Source organism: Megalops cyprinoides, chromosome 1, assembly GCF_013368585.1.
Source record: "Megalops cyprinoides isolate fMegCyp1 chromosome 1, fMegCyp1.pri, whole genome shotgun sequence".
Classification (NCBI taxonomy): domain Eukaryota; kingdom Metazoa; phylum Chordata; class Actinopteri; order Elopiformes; family Megalopidae; genus Megalops; species Megalops cyprinoides.
In genome coordinates, this window is record NC_050583.1 from 1,800,001 (window position 1) to 1,815,783 (window position 15,783).

Consider the following 15,783-nt stretch of genomic DNA (forward strand, 5'->3'; position numbering starts at 1 on the left):
GGGTACTGCAGACAGGCCACTTGCAGCTGCATCAGCATTCTCACACCTGCATGCGCACTTCCTCCATCCTGCTCCAGGGGGCAGCAGTAGAGCATTGACACTCCCTGCAGGTAAGGCCAATCTGTTCCACAGGTACAGGTGCTCTTGTGCTGGTCGCATGGTCGTCTTGGGCTCATACGCAAGTCGACATCACTGATTTCCATCAATAGAAATAACTTTGGAAAGTATGATGTCCCACAGACAGACAGCTCACGCTTTCAGACTTCAGGGGAGTACACAGGGCTGGCACTGTCATGGCTGATGGGGACATTGCTGGTGTTAGCCAGCTAGTCTGCATTTTGCAGTGAGAAAGCTGAGGAGTCACCATACGTGGACCATGCACTGTGAAACATACATCCACAGTCTTATTCCCCAAAGGACGGCTGGGGCTAGGACCCAGGGAACGTATGCAGCAGTGGCCGCTGTTGCTTCAATACTCTGAGAGAATAAACCAGTGGTGACAGGGCTAGACAAGGAGGCACTGCTATGACGGTGATTAAGAGCCATCAGGCCTGGAGAGAGCTGCAGTGTACGCTAACCGCGGAGCTGCAGCGCACGCTAACCGCGGAGCTGCAGTGCATGCTAACTGTTGATGCAACATTTTCTTTGTTGACCGTTGTTGACCTCTGTCTGGATCTCTCTTTCTTTTTTTCTTTCACTCTCTCTCTCTCAAAACATGTTTTTTCTCTGACTCACCAGTGCCACTTCTTCCTAATGAAATTCAGTGTGCAGAACCTGGCCCTTTCAAAGAAAGATACGTATCTGTCATGTCCGCGCTGGGATGATGCTTCCCCATGATTAAAATAATTCAGGATTCCCCGGCAACCCCCCGATCTGTCCATCCACTCCGGTTGCCATGGAGCAGACATCTGCTGTTTGTTTTGCCTCTCCCAGGATGCTCCTTTTCAAATCAGTTTAAAAGCTTTTCTTCTTGCTCACCACGTGTCGACCGTTCTGCTCCTGATCATTTTACGTCAGCTGTTCCCACTGCACTTACTTGGTCCCGTGAAAGCCCTTCCGTGTCCCATCCTTTTCTCTCCATCTTTCATGTTTAAATATGAATCCTTTTCCTCTCTAGGGATGTGTTTTTGCACTTGGTCGGAAAAAGATGGTTTCCATGATCAAGTCTGGTTTTTCTTTGTTCAGGGTCCTATTGAGCAGCAATCAATCAAGCTGTAAAAACGCTGATCAACCACCCTGACTGCAGATACTTATGGTACATACATCATAGCCATAGTCATATCAGCCCGCAAGATGCAGAAAATATGGCAGATATGCTATAAGTACTGTACCAGGCACATGCTAAGTACTGAATTATGTTTTCTAAATTACATTGAACACAGATTCTGATTCATGTATTGATACCATGCCATATTCCTTGTGGCGATTGAGTCACTCAGTGGTCATTGGAACAGCACACAGCCTAGGCCTTCAGAAATAGGGTGAATGATCGTTTAATTTGCTCTTTATCTCTACGAGCTAGCTTGTGCCTTGTCTGGCCAACCATTGAAACCTGGTCATGCAGCGCTTCTAATGTTGTTGACTCCTGATGGTTTTTTGTTTGTGTTGTACTCTCCCTTACTTGTAAGTCACTTTGGATAAAAGCATCTGCCAAATAAATAAATGTAAATGATCCACTAACATCAGGGCTTCCCAGTCTCTTAATACCTCCTGTGGTCCTCTGATGACCCACCTCTACCTCTGAGAGAAACCTAACCACCGATCTGTCCACCATTTCCCTTTCACCACCTCTCCCTAAGGACGAAATGTCAAGTGTTGTCAATTACTAGTTAATTGTCACTCATTGTCAATTGTGTTCACCTGTTGGCAATTTGTAAGGGAACCAGCTTATTGGCTAACAAGCCACACCTCACTAATTGAAAGGTGATTAAATGCAGTTGTGGCTGGAACAAAGCTCTTTGAAAAGCAAGTGAGACAGGGGGAGTGAATGAGTCACTGAGTCCCAACTAAGCGGCAAATATGCCTCTTCCATCAGAGTGAGATTCAGATGATAAAAACTGTTGACTCTTGTGGCTCTGGAGAATTGGGTGATCATATCAGTTCCTGATTCACATAGCTCATTGAATCATGATTCTGAACAATTCACAATGATCAAATCAGCTAATGAATTAGATTCTGTTAAATTTATAGATTCACACGCTGGTTTATTTCTTCAACATGTTAAGCCACAAGCTTTTGACAAGCATCACAGCTTCTGGATCATTCATGCAATTATTTCACTGCGTGCAAATGCAACATGAGTTTAATTCACCCAAAACATTGAGGGTCGGTTCTTACACCACCTCTGGGTAGATATAATAATATTGTCATGAATAAAAATTTAAAATTAAATAAGAGAAGCAGGTTTCTATAGTCGCTTCTAATTTTGAACTGGAACTGTATTGTTTCCGTGGTAACGAAGAAATTCTTGATCCGATACAATGCTGTCTTAATTCGGGGATTTTGCGCGGAAAAACAGTCGAGCGAGGTAAAGCGAGGGGTGGGGGGAGCACGGGGAGAGAGACCGAGAGGCCAGTCCTATAAATGACAGCTTTCACAATTCGTGTGAGCAAGACAAATCCGCGGTGAACGGGATGCTGCTGAAAAGACCGCTGGTCTTACTCACAATTCAACTCTGTAAAGCCTACGGTTTCATTCTTCGAGGAGACTTTGCACACACACCCGGTGTCACGCTTCGATTTTGTCCTCTGACTGATTTCGCTGTGTGCAATACCAAATTGGTTACAGGAGAATGTGTTTTTAGGCTGACAAATCTGAAGTTTTTGTGAGGACAAAAGACAGTGATTTCAAGTTTAAGAAGCAAAAAAGCTTCCCACAGTACTTCCTGTGAATGCAATTAGTGAAAGTGTCAAATGAACAGAACTGAACGTCGCTCACAGAGGATTTTGCAGAATGACGAACGAATCTCAACAGATCCACGGTGCCTGCGGCTGGAAACCGGAATCTGTGATCATTTCGCTGGTGTTTTCGCTCATTTTCCTGGTGGGTACGGTGGGGAACAGCTTGGTTCTCGCCGTGCTGCTGCGGAACGGTCAGATGAACACGAAAACCACCAATCTTTTCATTCTCAACCTCGGGATCGCAGACCTTTGCTTCATCGTCTTCTGCGTGCCGTTCCAGGCCACCGTCTACACCATGGATGAGTGGGTCTTCGGTGCTTTGGTCTGCAAGGCTGTGCACTTCGTCATCTATCTCACCATGTACGCCAGCATCTTCACGCTCGCGGCGGTTTCTCTGGACAGGTGAGTAAGCACGCGCACAGTTCAAAGTTGGCGCAATTCACAAGTGACATACGCGGACTAGCAAACCGGGTTTAGGTTGACAGAGTTCCTCTCACCATGGAGGAAATACCTTACTAACAATGATAAAATAACCCGTTGCGGCACCTCACCTGCGGAATGCGTTAAAAACGCATTATTAGCACGAGAGGCTGTTTTTTTTCACATTTTGTTTATCGTTACAGAACGAGCACGTCTGGGACGTTTTATTTTAGTGTGGAATTTTTTGTTCTTATCTGAATCGATGCACGTTTATTATCAGATCATTTTCTTATTTGTTGCATGCGCGTGAGTTTATTATGGTTGTTATTATTATTGTCCAATGTCACGGAAAATAGTTTTGTGCGCATTTGATTTTGAAACGTTTTGCGGGTGCGTGTTTGCGGTCCAGGTACCTGGCGATCCGGTACCCGCTGCGCTCCAGGGAGCTGCGGACGCCCCGAAACGCGGCGACGTCCATCGGGCTGGTGTGGGGCGTGTCACTGGTGTTCGCTTGCCCCTACCTCAGCTACTACGAGCAGCTGAACCTGAACGGCACGGTGGTGTGCATCCCCGCCTGGGGGTCCCGGGAGCGCCGGCTCATGGACGTCTGCACCTTTGTCTTCGGGTACCTGGTGCCCGTGCTGGTGCTGAGTCTCACCTACGCGCGGACGGTGCGCTACCTGTGGACGGCGGTCGACCCGCTGCAGGGCCTGTCGGAGTCGCGGCAGGCTAAGCGCAAGGTCACCAAGATGATCATGATCGTGGTGGCGCTCTTTTGCCTCTGCTGGCTGCCCCACCACCTGGTCATCCTCTGCATGTGGTTCGGCAACTTCCCCCTCAACCAGGCCACCTACGCCCTGCGCATCCTGTCCCACCTGGTGGCCTATGCCAACTCCTGCCTCAACCCCATCGTCTACGCCCTGGTGTCCAAGCATTTCCGCAAGGGCTTCCGGAAGGCGTTCGGGTGCGGCCGGCGCAGGGGGGCGGTGAACAGGGTGCACGTGGCCCCGGCCGCGCACACGGTCAGCACCCTGGAGGGCGGCTCCACCGAGCTGTCCCACATGAGCAAGGCCCCCGTGGCGGCCGGGGGGCGGGAGGGTTTTAGCAGGACCGGAAGGGGTCGCTCCTGGGGCAGGGTCACCAGCACATTCATGACCCTCAGCGTGACCTAGGCACCCTCTGAATGGGTTTGCTACGTGTTCTGAAACTGGTGTGTGAAGCAGAGTCCAGAGTTATTGTAATTGTGTGGCCAACAGCCCTACCCAGCGTGACTCACATGCTATACCTTGCCGAAAGCTGTCTAACCTGCAGCCCTTGGGTTAGAAGACCTGTTCTTTGCCACTGCACCGCTCAGTAGTGCGTATCTGTGAGGTGAACGCAGCGGCTCTCCAGGAACTTTTAGTCCAGATTGACCTCCACAGTGTTTCCAAACACAGCTCTGAGCCTGCCTCTGTGTCCCGTCAGTGACTCACAGATTTTAACCTATTATAACATTCTGTTGTGGAGCGTAATCTGATTAGTCCGTGTGAGTTGTTGACAGATGGCTCCACCACTGGCGCTGTCCTGTGCCTGATTCTGTGGGCCTGACTCAGCTGGGCCCCGCCCTATGCAGGTCTGACTGCGCTGCTTCCTGACACACAGGGACAGTTTCCCAATGAGACCCTGCTTCTCTGTCTGTGTTTGGTGTTTGGTGTTGAACCCACAGCACTTGGAAAAGTCAGCATTTATGCCAATATTTTGTACAGTGGCAGTGGGTTGTGTTCAGTGTATGCAGTGTAATGTGTAATGTAATGTGTCAGGTTAAATGTCGTGGTTAGATGTGGTGTTCGGTCTCCTCTCGTGGTTATTGTCCCCTCTCCTCTCTCCCCTCTCTTTCTCTCCTCTCCTCTGTCCCCTTTCCTCTCTCCCTTGTCCCCTCTCCTCTGTCCCCTCCCCTCTCTCTCTCCCCTCTCCCCTCTCTCCTCTCTCTCCTCTCTCCTCTCCCCTCTCCCCTCTCCCCTCTCCCCTCTCCTCTCTCTTCTCTCTCCTCTCCCCTCTCTCCTCTCTCCCCTCTCCCCTCCCCTCTCTCCTCTCTCTCCTCTCTCCTCTCCCCTCTCTCCTCTCTCCCCTCTCCCCTCTCCCCTCTCCCCTCTCCCCTCTCCTCTCTCTTCTCTCTTCTCTCTTCTCTCTTCTCTCTTCTCTCCTCTCTCCTCTCTCCTCTCTCCCCTCTCCTCTCTCCTCTCTCCCCTCTCTCTCTCCCCTCTCCTCTCTCCCCTCTCTCTCTCCCCTCTCCCCTCTCCCCTCTCCCCTCTCCCCTCTCTCTCTCCCCTCTCCCCTCTCCCCTCTCCCCTCTCCCCTCTCTCCTCTCTCTCTCTCCTCTCTCTCCCCTCTCTCTCTCCCCTCTCCCCTCTCTCCTCTCTCTCCTCTCTCCTCCCCTCTCTCCTGTCCCCTGTCCCCTCTCCCCTCTCCTCTCCCTTCTTTCCTCTCTCCCCTCTCCCCTCTCCCCTCTCCCCTCTCCCTTCTCCCCTCTCCCCTCTCCCCTCTCCCCTCTCCTCTCTCCCCTCTCCCCTCTCCCCTCTCTCCTCTCCCCTCTCCCCTCTCCTCTCTCCCTTCTCCCCTCTCCCTTCTCCCCTCTCCCCTCTCCCCTCTCCCTTCTCCCCTCTCCCCTCTCCCCTCTCCTCTCTCCCCTCTCCCCTCTCCCCTCTCCCCTCTCCCCTCTCTCCTCTCCCCTCTCCCCTCTCTCCTCTCCCCTCTCCTCTCTCCCTTCTCCCCTCTCCCCTCTCCCCTCTCCCTTCTCCCCTCTCCCCTCTCCCCTCTCCTCTCTCCCCTCTCCCCTCTCCCCTCTCTCCTCTCCCCTCTCCTCTCTCCCCTCTCTCTCTCTCCCCTGTCAGCTCGCTCAGATTTCATCACTCCCTGTCTTTGCACATACAGCACCTCAGCTGTTTGTTCCAACAATAAAACATTTTTTAATGAAGCTGTTTTTGAAGTGGTGATTTTATGATTTTTTTTTTCATTTCAAATGACATCGACACAACTCATCCTGTCTGATGGTAAGTAAAGCACAAGCTTATGTGGTGACTTACAACAATTGTGCATTTCTCTGAAGCATGAATGTAATGTTATGTAATGTAATGTACTGTACTGTAACGTAATGTAATGAAGTGTAGCTGTGAGGGAGGCATGAGGCTGGCTGCAGGGGAGCTTTTCAGAGGCTGGAATTTGGCTGATTCAGTGGAATTCAGTGATGGTGAACTGCAGAGGCTGTGACAGAGAGGGGATCTTAACACACAGCAGGTCACTCTACACAGCCAGGGAGAAGTGAGGGGGTGTCCTGGGGTGTGAGTGACAATGAGGGCCTGTGCCATTAGTCCCCTGCACTCGCCCCCCCCCCCCCCCCCCCCCCCCCCCCACTGCACCCCTGGGTGTTACTGCCTCACCGCTCAGATGAGCTCTCGGGGAAAGCGTCCGCAGCCAGCAGGCGCAACCTGAAAATGCCTTGCACTGCGTTGTGATGAAGAGGAAGTGATGAAGAGGAAGGCTCCTGCTCCATCCTCCTCGAGGTCAAAGAGGCCCTGGAATTACTGGCAGTTTCAACACGATCTCCAGGACCTGAAACATGACGGTCCTGTGAACAGATCGGGTTTACAGCTGACTTGAGCGCAGCCACATGAGCACAACACCTGCTGCTCTGTGGGAAAGGTAAAGAACTGGAAGGGCACATAGACCAAGTAGCTGACCCCAGAAAATTCTGAATCTTCCCAGGGTATATGCCTGTATTACCTTAACTCACTGCAACCCCCCTATATTAGCTCTACTCATAGCCATAATCCTGCATCAACTTTATTCACAACCACACACACACATGCACACACAATCACATGCATGTACACACACCATGCACAGACACACACACACACACACACACACACACACATGCACACACTCACATTCACACTCACAGACATACACATGTACACACACGCACACACCAAACATACACACATACATGCCCAGGCACGCATGCGCACACACACACACACACACACACACACACACACACACGCTCTCTCTCACACACATCAAACGTACACACACACACACATACACACGCACACACCAAACATACACACATACATGCCCAGGCACGCACGCACACACACACACACCAAACGTACACACACACACACGCTCACACACACACTCTCTCACACACACACACACACACACTCTCTCTCACAAGCACACACGTACACACACAGAGCTGACCCTGCTGTGTTTCAGCACTCCGCCAGCCCTGCTTTCTGCAGACCAAGCGAAAGCTTTCAGCAAACAGAGCACAGAGAGAGAGGGCCGTGCGAGTCCCTGGCTTCGCCGCATACCCGCCACGGCTCTGCTCCGGTCTGACTAATTTCCAGAGTCCACAGCCTTGTTTTTCACCTCCTCACTGATGGCTTTAATCCTCGCTGTCTTCAGGGAAAATCACTTTGCACTTCCCAGAAAAAGCAGGCTGGGGTTGATCTTTAACTTGGAGAGGACCGCTGTGCCCGCGTGAATGAAATGACTCGGATGGCTTTGATGCTGGTCGCACTCCATTCTCAAATTGCATTATTACTTCCTGCTTATTGAAGTGCTGTTTCCATACAGGCTGAAAAAGCTGTCTGTGGGCACCGTCTCTGTTCAGCACGGCCACAGACTGCTTCCAGTGTCTCGGCTGATTGATGTTGGTTTTGTAAGCCATTAGAGTAAGGCTGCTGGACTTGGTGTAACTGTGTGGAGTAGCAGATAAGGAGCAGGGTTTATGGCTTAATAGGTCTAACCGAGGACACAGGCACTCTCAGTTTTGGCCCCTGAGTGAGGAGGATGAGGCAGAGGGGAGGCAGAGGAGTTACCCCAAAACCAGTGGTTCCCAGCAGGTGGCCCTTGGGTCACATCAGACCCCTCCAAGGTTGATATACAACCCATGCACAGCTCCCAGATGCTCGTTACCAAGCAGTGTGTACAGTTGTACAGTTTTTTTTACAAATGCTAACAAGCTTTTAGCTATACTTAAGATACTTTTTCTAAACTCTTAACACAGCAACATACCTACATTACACAATTAGCCAAATAGTTAATTTAATTTTCTGCCCAAAACCACATTTTGTTCATTAAATGCCAACTCTACATTTCAAAATGCAAAAAAAAACTTTCTCTACATACACTAACTCTATCAAAACATTGCAAAGCCGACTCAATATCAAATCATTCTTTCAAAACACTAGCACATGTTTTCTATCCAAGAGGAACATATAGTCAATCATAGCACAATGACTTTCAAAATACTAAAAGTTGATGGCATTATAAAAACTGTGCTACTTTTTATGTTTCAGTTCTACCTGCATACAACAGACAATGTGAAATCCATTGTTTTTTATAATTTAGTTTCCTTTTGCTGTAAACCACTCTACATTTTGTTGGTTGAGTGTCCAATGTGTGTGTTTTTGGCAACATACTATGTAAAAGTGAGTGAGTCATCTTTACTTTATAGAGTGTACAGTAGAAAAAAATAGTATGTGACAGAATTGCTGCAGTAAAAGCTTTATTAGCAACATGAAATTGCTGCCAGTGATCAACAAAAAATCCAGCATACATGGCCTTTGGTTCCAAATGTATAAAAAAATTGTAAATTTGCAAGCATTTGTAAACAAGACAAGAAAGATCCATAATTTTGGTATTGGGTAAGCTCGTATGTAAAGAAAATTTAAGCATTTTAGAAACGTGTTAATTGACTGCATATTCTGTGAAAACAACATGAATTGTGTTAATGGTATGGTCCACAACAGACAGATGTGCTAATTGTGTTTAGAGTTTTGAAAATGTGACTACAGATTGGGCAAAAGGATGTTAGCGATTGTAAAAAGCTGCAATAGCCCAACGCAAGATGTAGTTCCATGATATGAACATTTATGAAAATTTATTACAAATTACGAGTCTGAAGATCTAGCAAATCCATACATGAGCTCATTGTTTCAAATGGGGGGGGGGGGGGACCTTGATTCTGGAACATTCTTTAAAAGCAGCAGATCGACCAAGTGCTGAATACGTAATGACTCCACTATATATGTCATGACAGCATATATTATGAAATCGTCACGTATTCGTTACCTTGCTATGATTCGTCAGTCAGAGTGTGGAGGCGGGGCCTGGTCACAGAAAGAAGCGCTCCTGATCACGCATGAAGTGGTATGTGGTGCTGCAGATGCAACAGGTTTGCCTTTCGCCGAAGTGCGTGTTTTGTTGTGAAAAAGCGCTGTTACGCGCTGCCCATTTTGGCGCAGTCCGCTCTATCGTACCCGTTCAGCGCATGAGTCTCCGCTCCTGATCTCGCCCAGGGAGCTTTCATCTGTCGAGCGCTTAAGCAGTGTTTGCGTTTCTCCAGATATTACGAATGTTAACATTAAAGCATTTGGTTTTATTTTTATTCTTCACGGTTTATTTGTGCGGTATGGTGTCATTGAAAATGTGCACTCCAGCACTCCAGGACAGTTACCCGTGCTTTTGGGAAAATACCCTTTATTTTATGTTACTAGCTAGCTACATGTGGGCTAGCTAACTCAGTACAAGTTCAAACCAAATGAGCGTGCATTCCGTAAAAAAACGGGTAGTTGAATATTAACCATCTAGCACTAGTATGCATTATTATTATTTTTTATTTACAATATATAATATTTATTTTAATTTATTTATATCGTGATGACCATGTCGGGCGCACGCCATGCCTGAATGAATGACGTGTTGTTCTGATGCAGGTATGCTGGCCATGGAAAGGTTGAACTAAGAAAGTTTCTGTGAGTCTAAAGAGCGTAACCGCTTCCCGATCGTTTGCTTTTATGGCGTTTAATGCATTGCATTCAATGCTAATATAGTATGATGTGTTGCAGACGGTGCGGGGCGCCGCTTAAACCTGCGGTGTGAACGGCTGTTCTTCGCTCAGCGCCAGTAACTGCAGACACAGGAGAACGGAACACGGAACGCGGAACGCGGAACACGGAACGCGGTGTGGCCTCTTGTGGGCCGTGAATGAGGTTTGCTGCGTCCAGTGGCAAAGTGTTCCAAGTGGTGTATGAGTGGCCTTGGAGTGGGTGTATTATAATGAGATACTCAATATAAAAGATGTGTCTGAGTTTGGGAGGGGGCGCTGAATGGAAAGGAAGAAGAAGGGGGGGGAGTGTCACAGTGAACTGTGTGTTCCTTGGTCATGATTCTGACTTCTTGTATTGTCTGAAATGGAGGTGCTTCCACCAGTCCTTCAGTGAGGGACTGTGATATACTGTAATGATTAATCTGACTGTCACCTGTCAGGGTGGGAAGATGATTGATTTCATTAATTATGGTTATGTGTGGGTATGAGACTGTGCATTTGTGTGAGAGATTGTGCTTTTGGTGTGTATTTGCATTGTGTGTGTGTGTGTGTGTGTGCGCGTGTATGCGTGTGTATGCATTCATGTCTGCACCTATGTATATTGAATAACTGTATTATGTAGAGTGTGATGGTGAGAGCATCACTTCACACAGGCGTTGTGTTAATAAGATGCTCCCTTGTGCTTGCTGCAGTCTGACAGCCAAGCGTCTCGCTCACCTTTCTGATGCTAATGCACTCAGATGCTTCTCACTCCGGCCTGATTGTAGCGCGGTGCTCGGTAGCCCATTCCCTTGCCAAAGTGTGCTTGGTAATCTTTCTCAAGGAGAGGGTAGCCTCTCTTTCATGGAATTAATTTGCACTGCAGATGAGTGCTTTTAAGCGAATTCGCACAGACACTGCCCTTCAGCACACAGAGAGGGCAGATGTCCTCTTTATCTCTGCAGAGTGAAAGATAAAACACAGCTCCGTGTTTTTAAGGGAACTCGAGAGGGTCACGCCTGCGGTAAAACTCGAGGCATAATAGCCAGCACATTTGTTTTTGTTTTTGTTTTTCAGCGTGTTTTTCTGGGGGTCTTTGTGGGGGTATTTTCTGCGCTGTGGGGAGTGTTGGTTTCATGTTTCTGTGGTAACACTGTGTTCCTGTGTGCTTTGAGAGGCCTGCTGCATCGCGTTTGGAAGAGCTGAATAAGAGCTCAAGGCCGATGGTCAGCTGGTACTGCATTTTGGGCATATTCTGTGATCGCCTTCAGATCGTCACATATTCACCCGGTTCGGAGAGCTGCCAACTCACAGGCAGTCAGTGTGACACTTCCATTTTGGGACTCTGCAAAAGGGGTGCACAGCGGGAGTGTCATGGGGAGAGAACGCTGTTCTTAATTACCTCCTTTACACTGCTGAGTTTCAGAGCGCACTCCACAAGGAGTCAGAAGAGGGGTGTGAAACAAAAGTAGCTCTTCGGGCTCTTTTGGGGAAAGCTGGAGAGTGATCCTGCCGGCAGTGTTTACAGCTGAACCAACCGTTCGATTGTTGCGTACTGGGTCACTGGGTATTTAAAAACTCGTGCCATCCCCCAGAGCCGCTGCAGGGTGTAGTGTTCTGATGTGAGAGTGAGATGCTAGCGGCCTCTCGGCGCTGTGACCTGCATGGGTGCACTGCAAGGAGGCAGCTGACGAGTTTCTCTGCACTGCGCTGTGACCTGCATGACTGCACTGCAAGGAAGCAGCTGACGAGTTTCTCTGCACCGCGCTGTGACCTGCAAGGAGGCAGCTGACGAGTTTCTCTGCACCACGCTGTGACCTGCATGACTGCACTGCAAGGAAGCAGCTGACGAGTTTCTCTGCACCGCGCTGTGACCTGCAAGGAGGCAGCTGACGAGTTTCTCTGCGCCGCGCTGTGACCTGCATGGGTGCACTGCAAGGAGGCAGCTGACGAGTTTCTCTGCACCGCGCTGTGACCTGCATGACTGCACTGCAAGGAAGCAGCTGACGGGTTTCTCTGCGCCGCGCTGTGACCTGCATGACTGCACTGCAAGGAAGCAGCTGACGAGTTTCTCTGCGCCGCGCTGTGACCTGCATGACTGCACTGCAAGGAAGCAGCTGACGAGTTTCTCTGCGCCGCGCTGTGACCTGCAAGGAGGCAGCTGACGAGTTTCTCTGCGCCGCGCTGTGACCTGCAAGGAGGCAGCTGACGAGTTTCTCTGCACCGCGCTGTGACCTGCATGACTGCACTGCAAGGAAGCAGCTGACGGGTTTCTCTGCGCCGCGCTGTGACCTGCATGAGAGACCTGCACAGGCCCGCACGCTGCACCTTGCAGCTTTTGCACACAAAAACTTCATCCATTTCTGTCACAAAAAGGAACAAGCTGCAATACTTTGGAACACGAAACATTGGGTCTTTACCTGTTGGTTGTATTTACATTTATTCATTTGGCAGGTGCTTTTATCCAAAGTGACTTACAAGTGATGCAACAAGCAAGCAACCACATAAGGAGTCAACAATATCAGAAGTGCTGCATGACCAGGTTTTAATGGTTGGCTAGACAAGGTACAATCTAGCTGGTATAGATAACAAGTGTGTTAAACCATTAGATTACTTTTTTTTTTTTTTTAGTTTCGTTTGGTAGGAAACAATTTTGAGACATGAGGAATTACTTTTGTGGTAGTGTTTCAGGTGCTCAGGTGGGAGCGGAAGAGCTGTGTCTTCAGATGTTTCTTAAAGACAGAGAGGGACTCAGCAGATGAAGTACGCAAGTTCATTCCACACCAGGAATAGCACAGGTTGTGTGTAAGGGTGTTTCAGGCCTGTCTGTCTGTCTCACGGTGCAAGGAGACCATTAGACATACTGCAAGGAACATTCGTGTAGTTTTCGAGTGCTTGGGGAATGGGTGGCACTCAGACTCCTAATGGTAATGTAGAAACTGTAAGGAGATGTTCTGGATATCAGTCTTCTGAGAAAAAATGAAGCTTCGCCCACACACACGCTACCATGGAGATTCGGCCTCAAGAAATGAAAGGAAGATTGGGATATGTACTGTTCCCATCTCAGACACGATGGTCAAAGTGGATCAGCGACAGCAGGCTGATTTCTGTACGAGGAGAATGTCATTTTAAGGGTTTGAGGGTGTAAGCGGAGAGTGGCATCTTCTGCCTGGCTTTGCCATGCTCTCACTTACTGCTCTCCTGTCCCTAAACAGAACACATCCAGGCCCAACCCAGGGAACGGGCCCCATGCTCATTGTACAATGTGGCTGTTAGCACAGCGCACTCTGGTGGATGGAAGACTAAGGTGAGCAAGACCATGTCACATACAGCAGGGAAAATAAGTATTGAACGCATCAACATTTTTCTCAGTAAATATATTTCTGATGGGGCTATTGACATGAAATGTTCATCAGATGTCAGTAATAACCCAAGTAATCCACACATACAAAGAAATCAAATAAGTCCATAAATTAAGTTATGTGTATCAGCGCTTTGGCTCATGATGGAAGAAGAGTGACGGGGAAAAAGTATGGAACGAGCGGAGGCAGTGGTTCTGGAAATCATAATGACATCACAAAGAAGATTCATGGAATCATAGAGCTAACTGCTGATGGAGACCAAACAAATCTGAAAGTGGGTTTTAGCATTTTAATACTTCTTTTTAAATCACATCCTCTCCCGCATTGATCTTCAGCTTAGAAGATAGAATGAAAGTGACCAAAAAAGAATGCAGTGGTGCAGATGGGTGTGTAGCGAAGGGCAAGAGCAGTCACCCCACCCGGACTCGAACCCGGGTCTGCGGGGTACCAACCATGCGACTTTGACCGCGACGCCAAAGAGCCAGGCTCTGGTATGGCAGTCAGAGCACATACTCAACCGTAGTGACGGCACTCCGTCACACTGCCCTCCCCTTCGGGAAGCGCGCCCATGCGCTTCACACACCATGGCGTCCCTCACACATTCTTTTTGCTATACTTCTCCCATCCCAGGGTGCCCCACTCACCAGTGCTTCACCCATCTCTGGGGTCCCTCACACTGTGCTTCACCCATCTCTGGGGTCCTTCACACTGGGGTCAGCCTAACCTGGGGGTCCCTCATACAGCTCACACACCAGGCACACATTCGATGGCCTCGCAGCCAGCCATCCCACTTCTGACACCATTTGTAGCGAAGGGCAAGAGCAGTCACCCCACCCGGACTCGAACCCAGGTCTGCGAGGTACCAACCATGCGACTTTGACCGCGATGCCAAAGAGCCAGGCTCTGGTATGGCAGTCAGAGCGCATACTCAACCGTAGTGACGGCACTCTGTAGGAAGGCTTTCCACAAGATTTTGGAGTGTTTCTGTGGGAATTTGTATCCATTCATTCTGTAGAGCATTTATGAGGTCAGGCACTGATGTTGGACGAGAAGGCCTGGCTCGCAATCTCCGTTCCAGTTCATCCCAAAGGTGCTCGATGGGGTTGAGGTCAGGGCTCTGTGCGGGCCAGTCAAGTTCTTCCATACCCAACTCATCAGACCATGTCTTTATAGTCTTTACTTTGTGCACTGGGGCACAGTCATGTTGGAATAGAAAAGGGCCTTCCCCAAACTGTTGCCACAAAGTTGGAAGCATAGCATTGTTCAAAATGTCTTGGTATGCTGAAGCATTAAGATTGCCCTTCACTGGAGATAAGGGGCCTAGCCCAAACCCTGAAAAACAGGGGGTTGAGTGTGCTGGTGATGGAAGACAGTGTGGCTCAGGGGATCCTCTCTGTGATGGTGTCCCCTGGAGGACAGTGCTGTGAGGGGACTCTCTGTGATGGTGTCCCCTAGAGGACAGCGCTGTGAGGGGACTCTCTGTGATGGTGTCCCCTGGGGGACAGCGCTGTGAGGGGGACTCTCTGTGATGGTGTCCCGTGGATGTCAGCGCTGTGAGGGGGACTCTCTGTGATGGTGTCCCGTGGATGTCAGCGCTGTGAGGGGGACTCTCTGTGATGGTGTCCCCTAGAGGACAGTGCTGTGAGGGGGACTCTCTGTGATGGTGTCCCCTGGAGGATAGCGCTGTGAGGGGGACTCTCTGTGATGGTGTCCCCTGGGGGACAGCGCTGTGAGGGGGACTCTCTGTGATGGTGTCCCCTAGAGGACAGTGCTGTGAGGGGGACTCTCTGTGATGGTGTCCCCTGGGGGACAGTGCTGTGAGGGGACTCTCTGTGATGGTGTCCCGTGGATGTCAGCGCTGTGAGGGGGACTCTTTGTGATGGTGTCCCCTAGAGGACAGTGCTGTGAGGGGGACTCTCTGTGATGGTGTCCCCTAGAGGACAGTGCTGTGAGGGGGACTCTCTGTGATGGTGTCCCCTAGAGGACAGTGCTGTGAGGGGACTCTCTGTGATGGTGTCCCCTAGAGGACAGTGCTGTGAGGGGGACTCTCTGTGATGGTGTCCCCTAGAGGACAGTGCTGTGAGGGGACTCTCTGTGATGGTGTCCTGCTCCTTAACCACTATGCTACACTGCTGCCCCCAAGTACACACTCAGACATAAACACATACATACACACACACACACACACACACACACAGGGCCACACACACATATCTATCCGGTCCTGGCCCCTTTCTCACCC

At 49.6% G+C, this 15,783-nt stretch overlaps 1 protein-coding gene across 1 annotated transcript; it reads left to right on the plus strand.

Annotated features, from left to right (window-relative positions):
* The first annotated feature begins 2,952 nt into the window (after positions 1–2,952).
* LOC118780995 (galanin receptor 2a) lies at positions 2,953–4,492 on the plus strand. Its single transcript, XM_036533824.1, has 2 exons — positions 2,953–3,302; positions 3,730–4,492. The coding sequence occupies exons 1-2, from the start codon at positions 2,953–2,955 to the stop codon at positions 4,490–4,492; spliced, it is 1,113 nt and encodes a 370-aa protein (XP_036389717.1).
* Positions 4,493–15,783: the final 11,291 nt, after the last annotated feature.

Bases quoted from the DNA above. Each gene is read 5' to 3' on its own strand.
- LOC118780995 (XM_036533824.1), top strand. From the start codon at position 2,953: ATGACGAACGAATCTCAACAGATCCACGGTGCCTGCGGCTGGAAACCG. The intron at 3,303-3,729 runs GTGAGTAAGCAC...TTTGCGGTCCAG, and splicing joins GCGGCGGTTTCTCTGGACAG to GTACCTGGCGATCCGGTACC.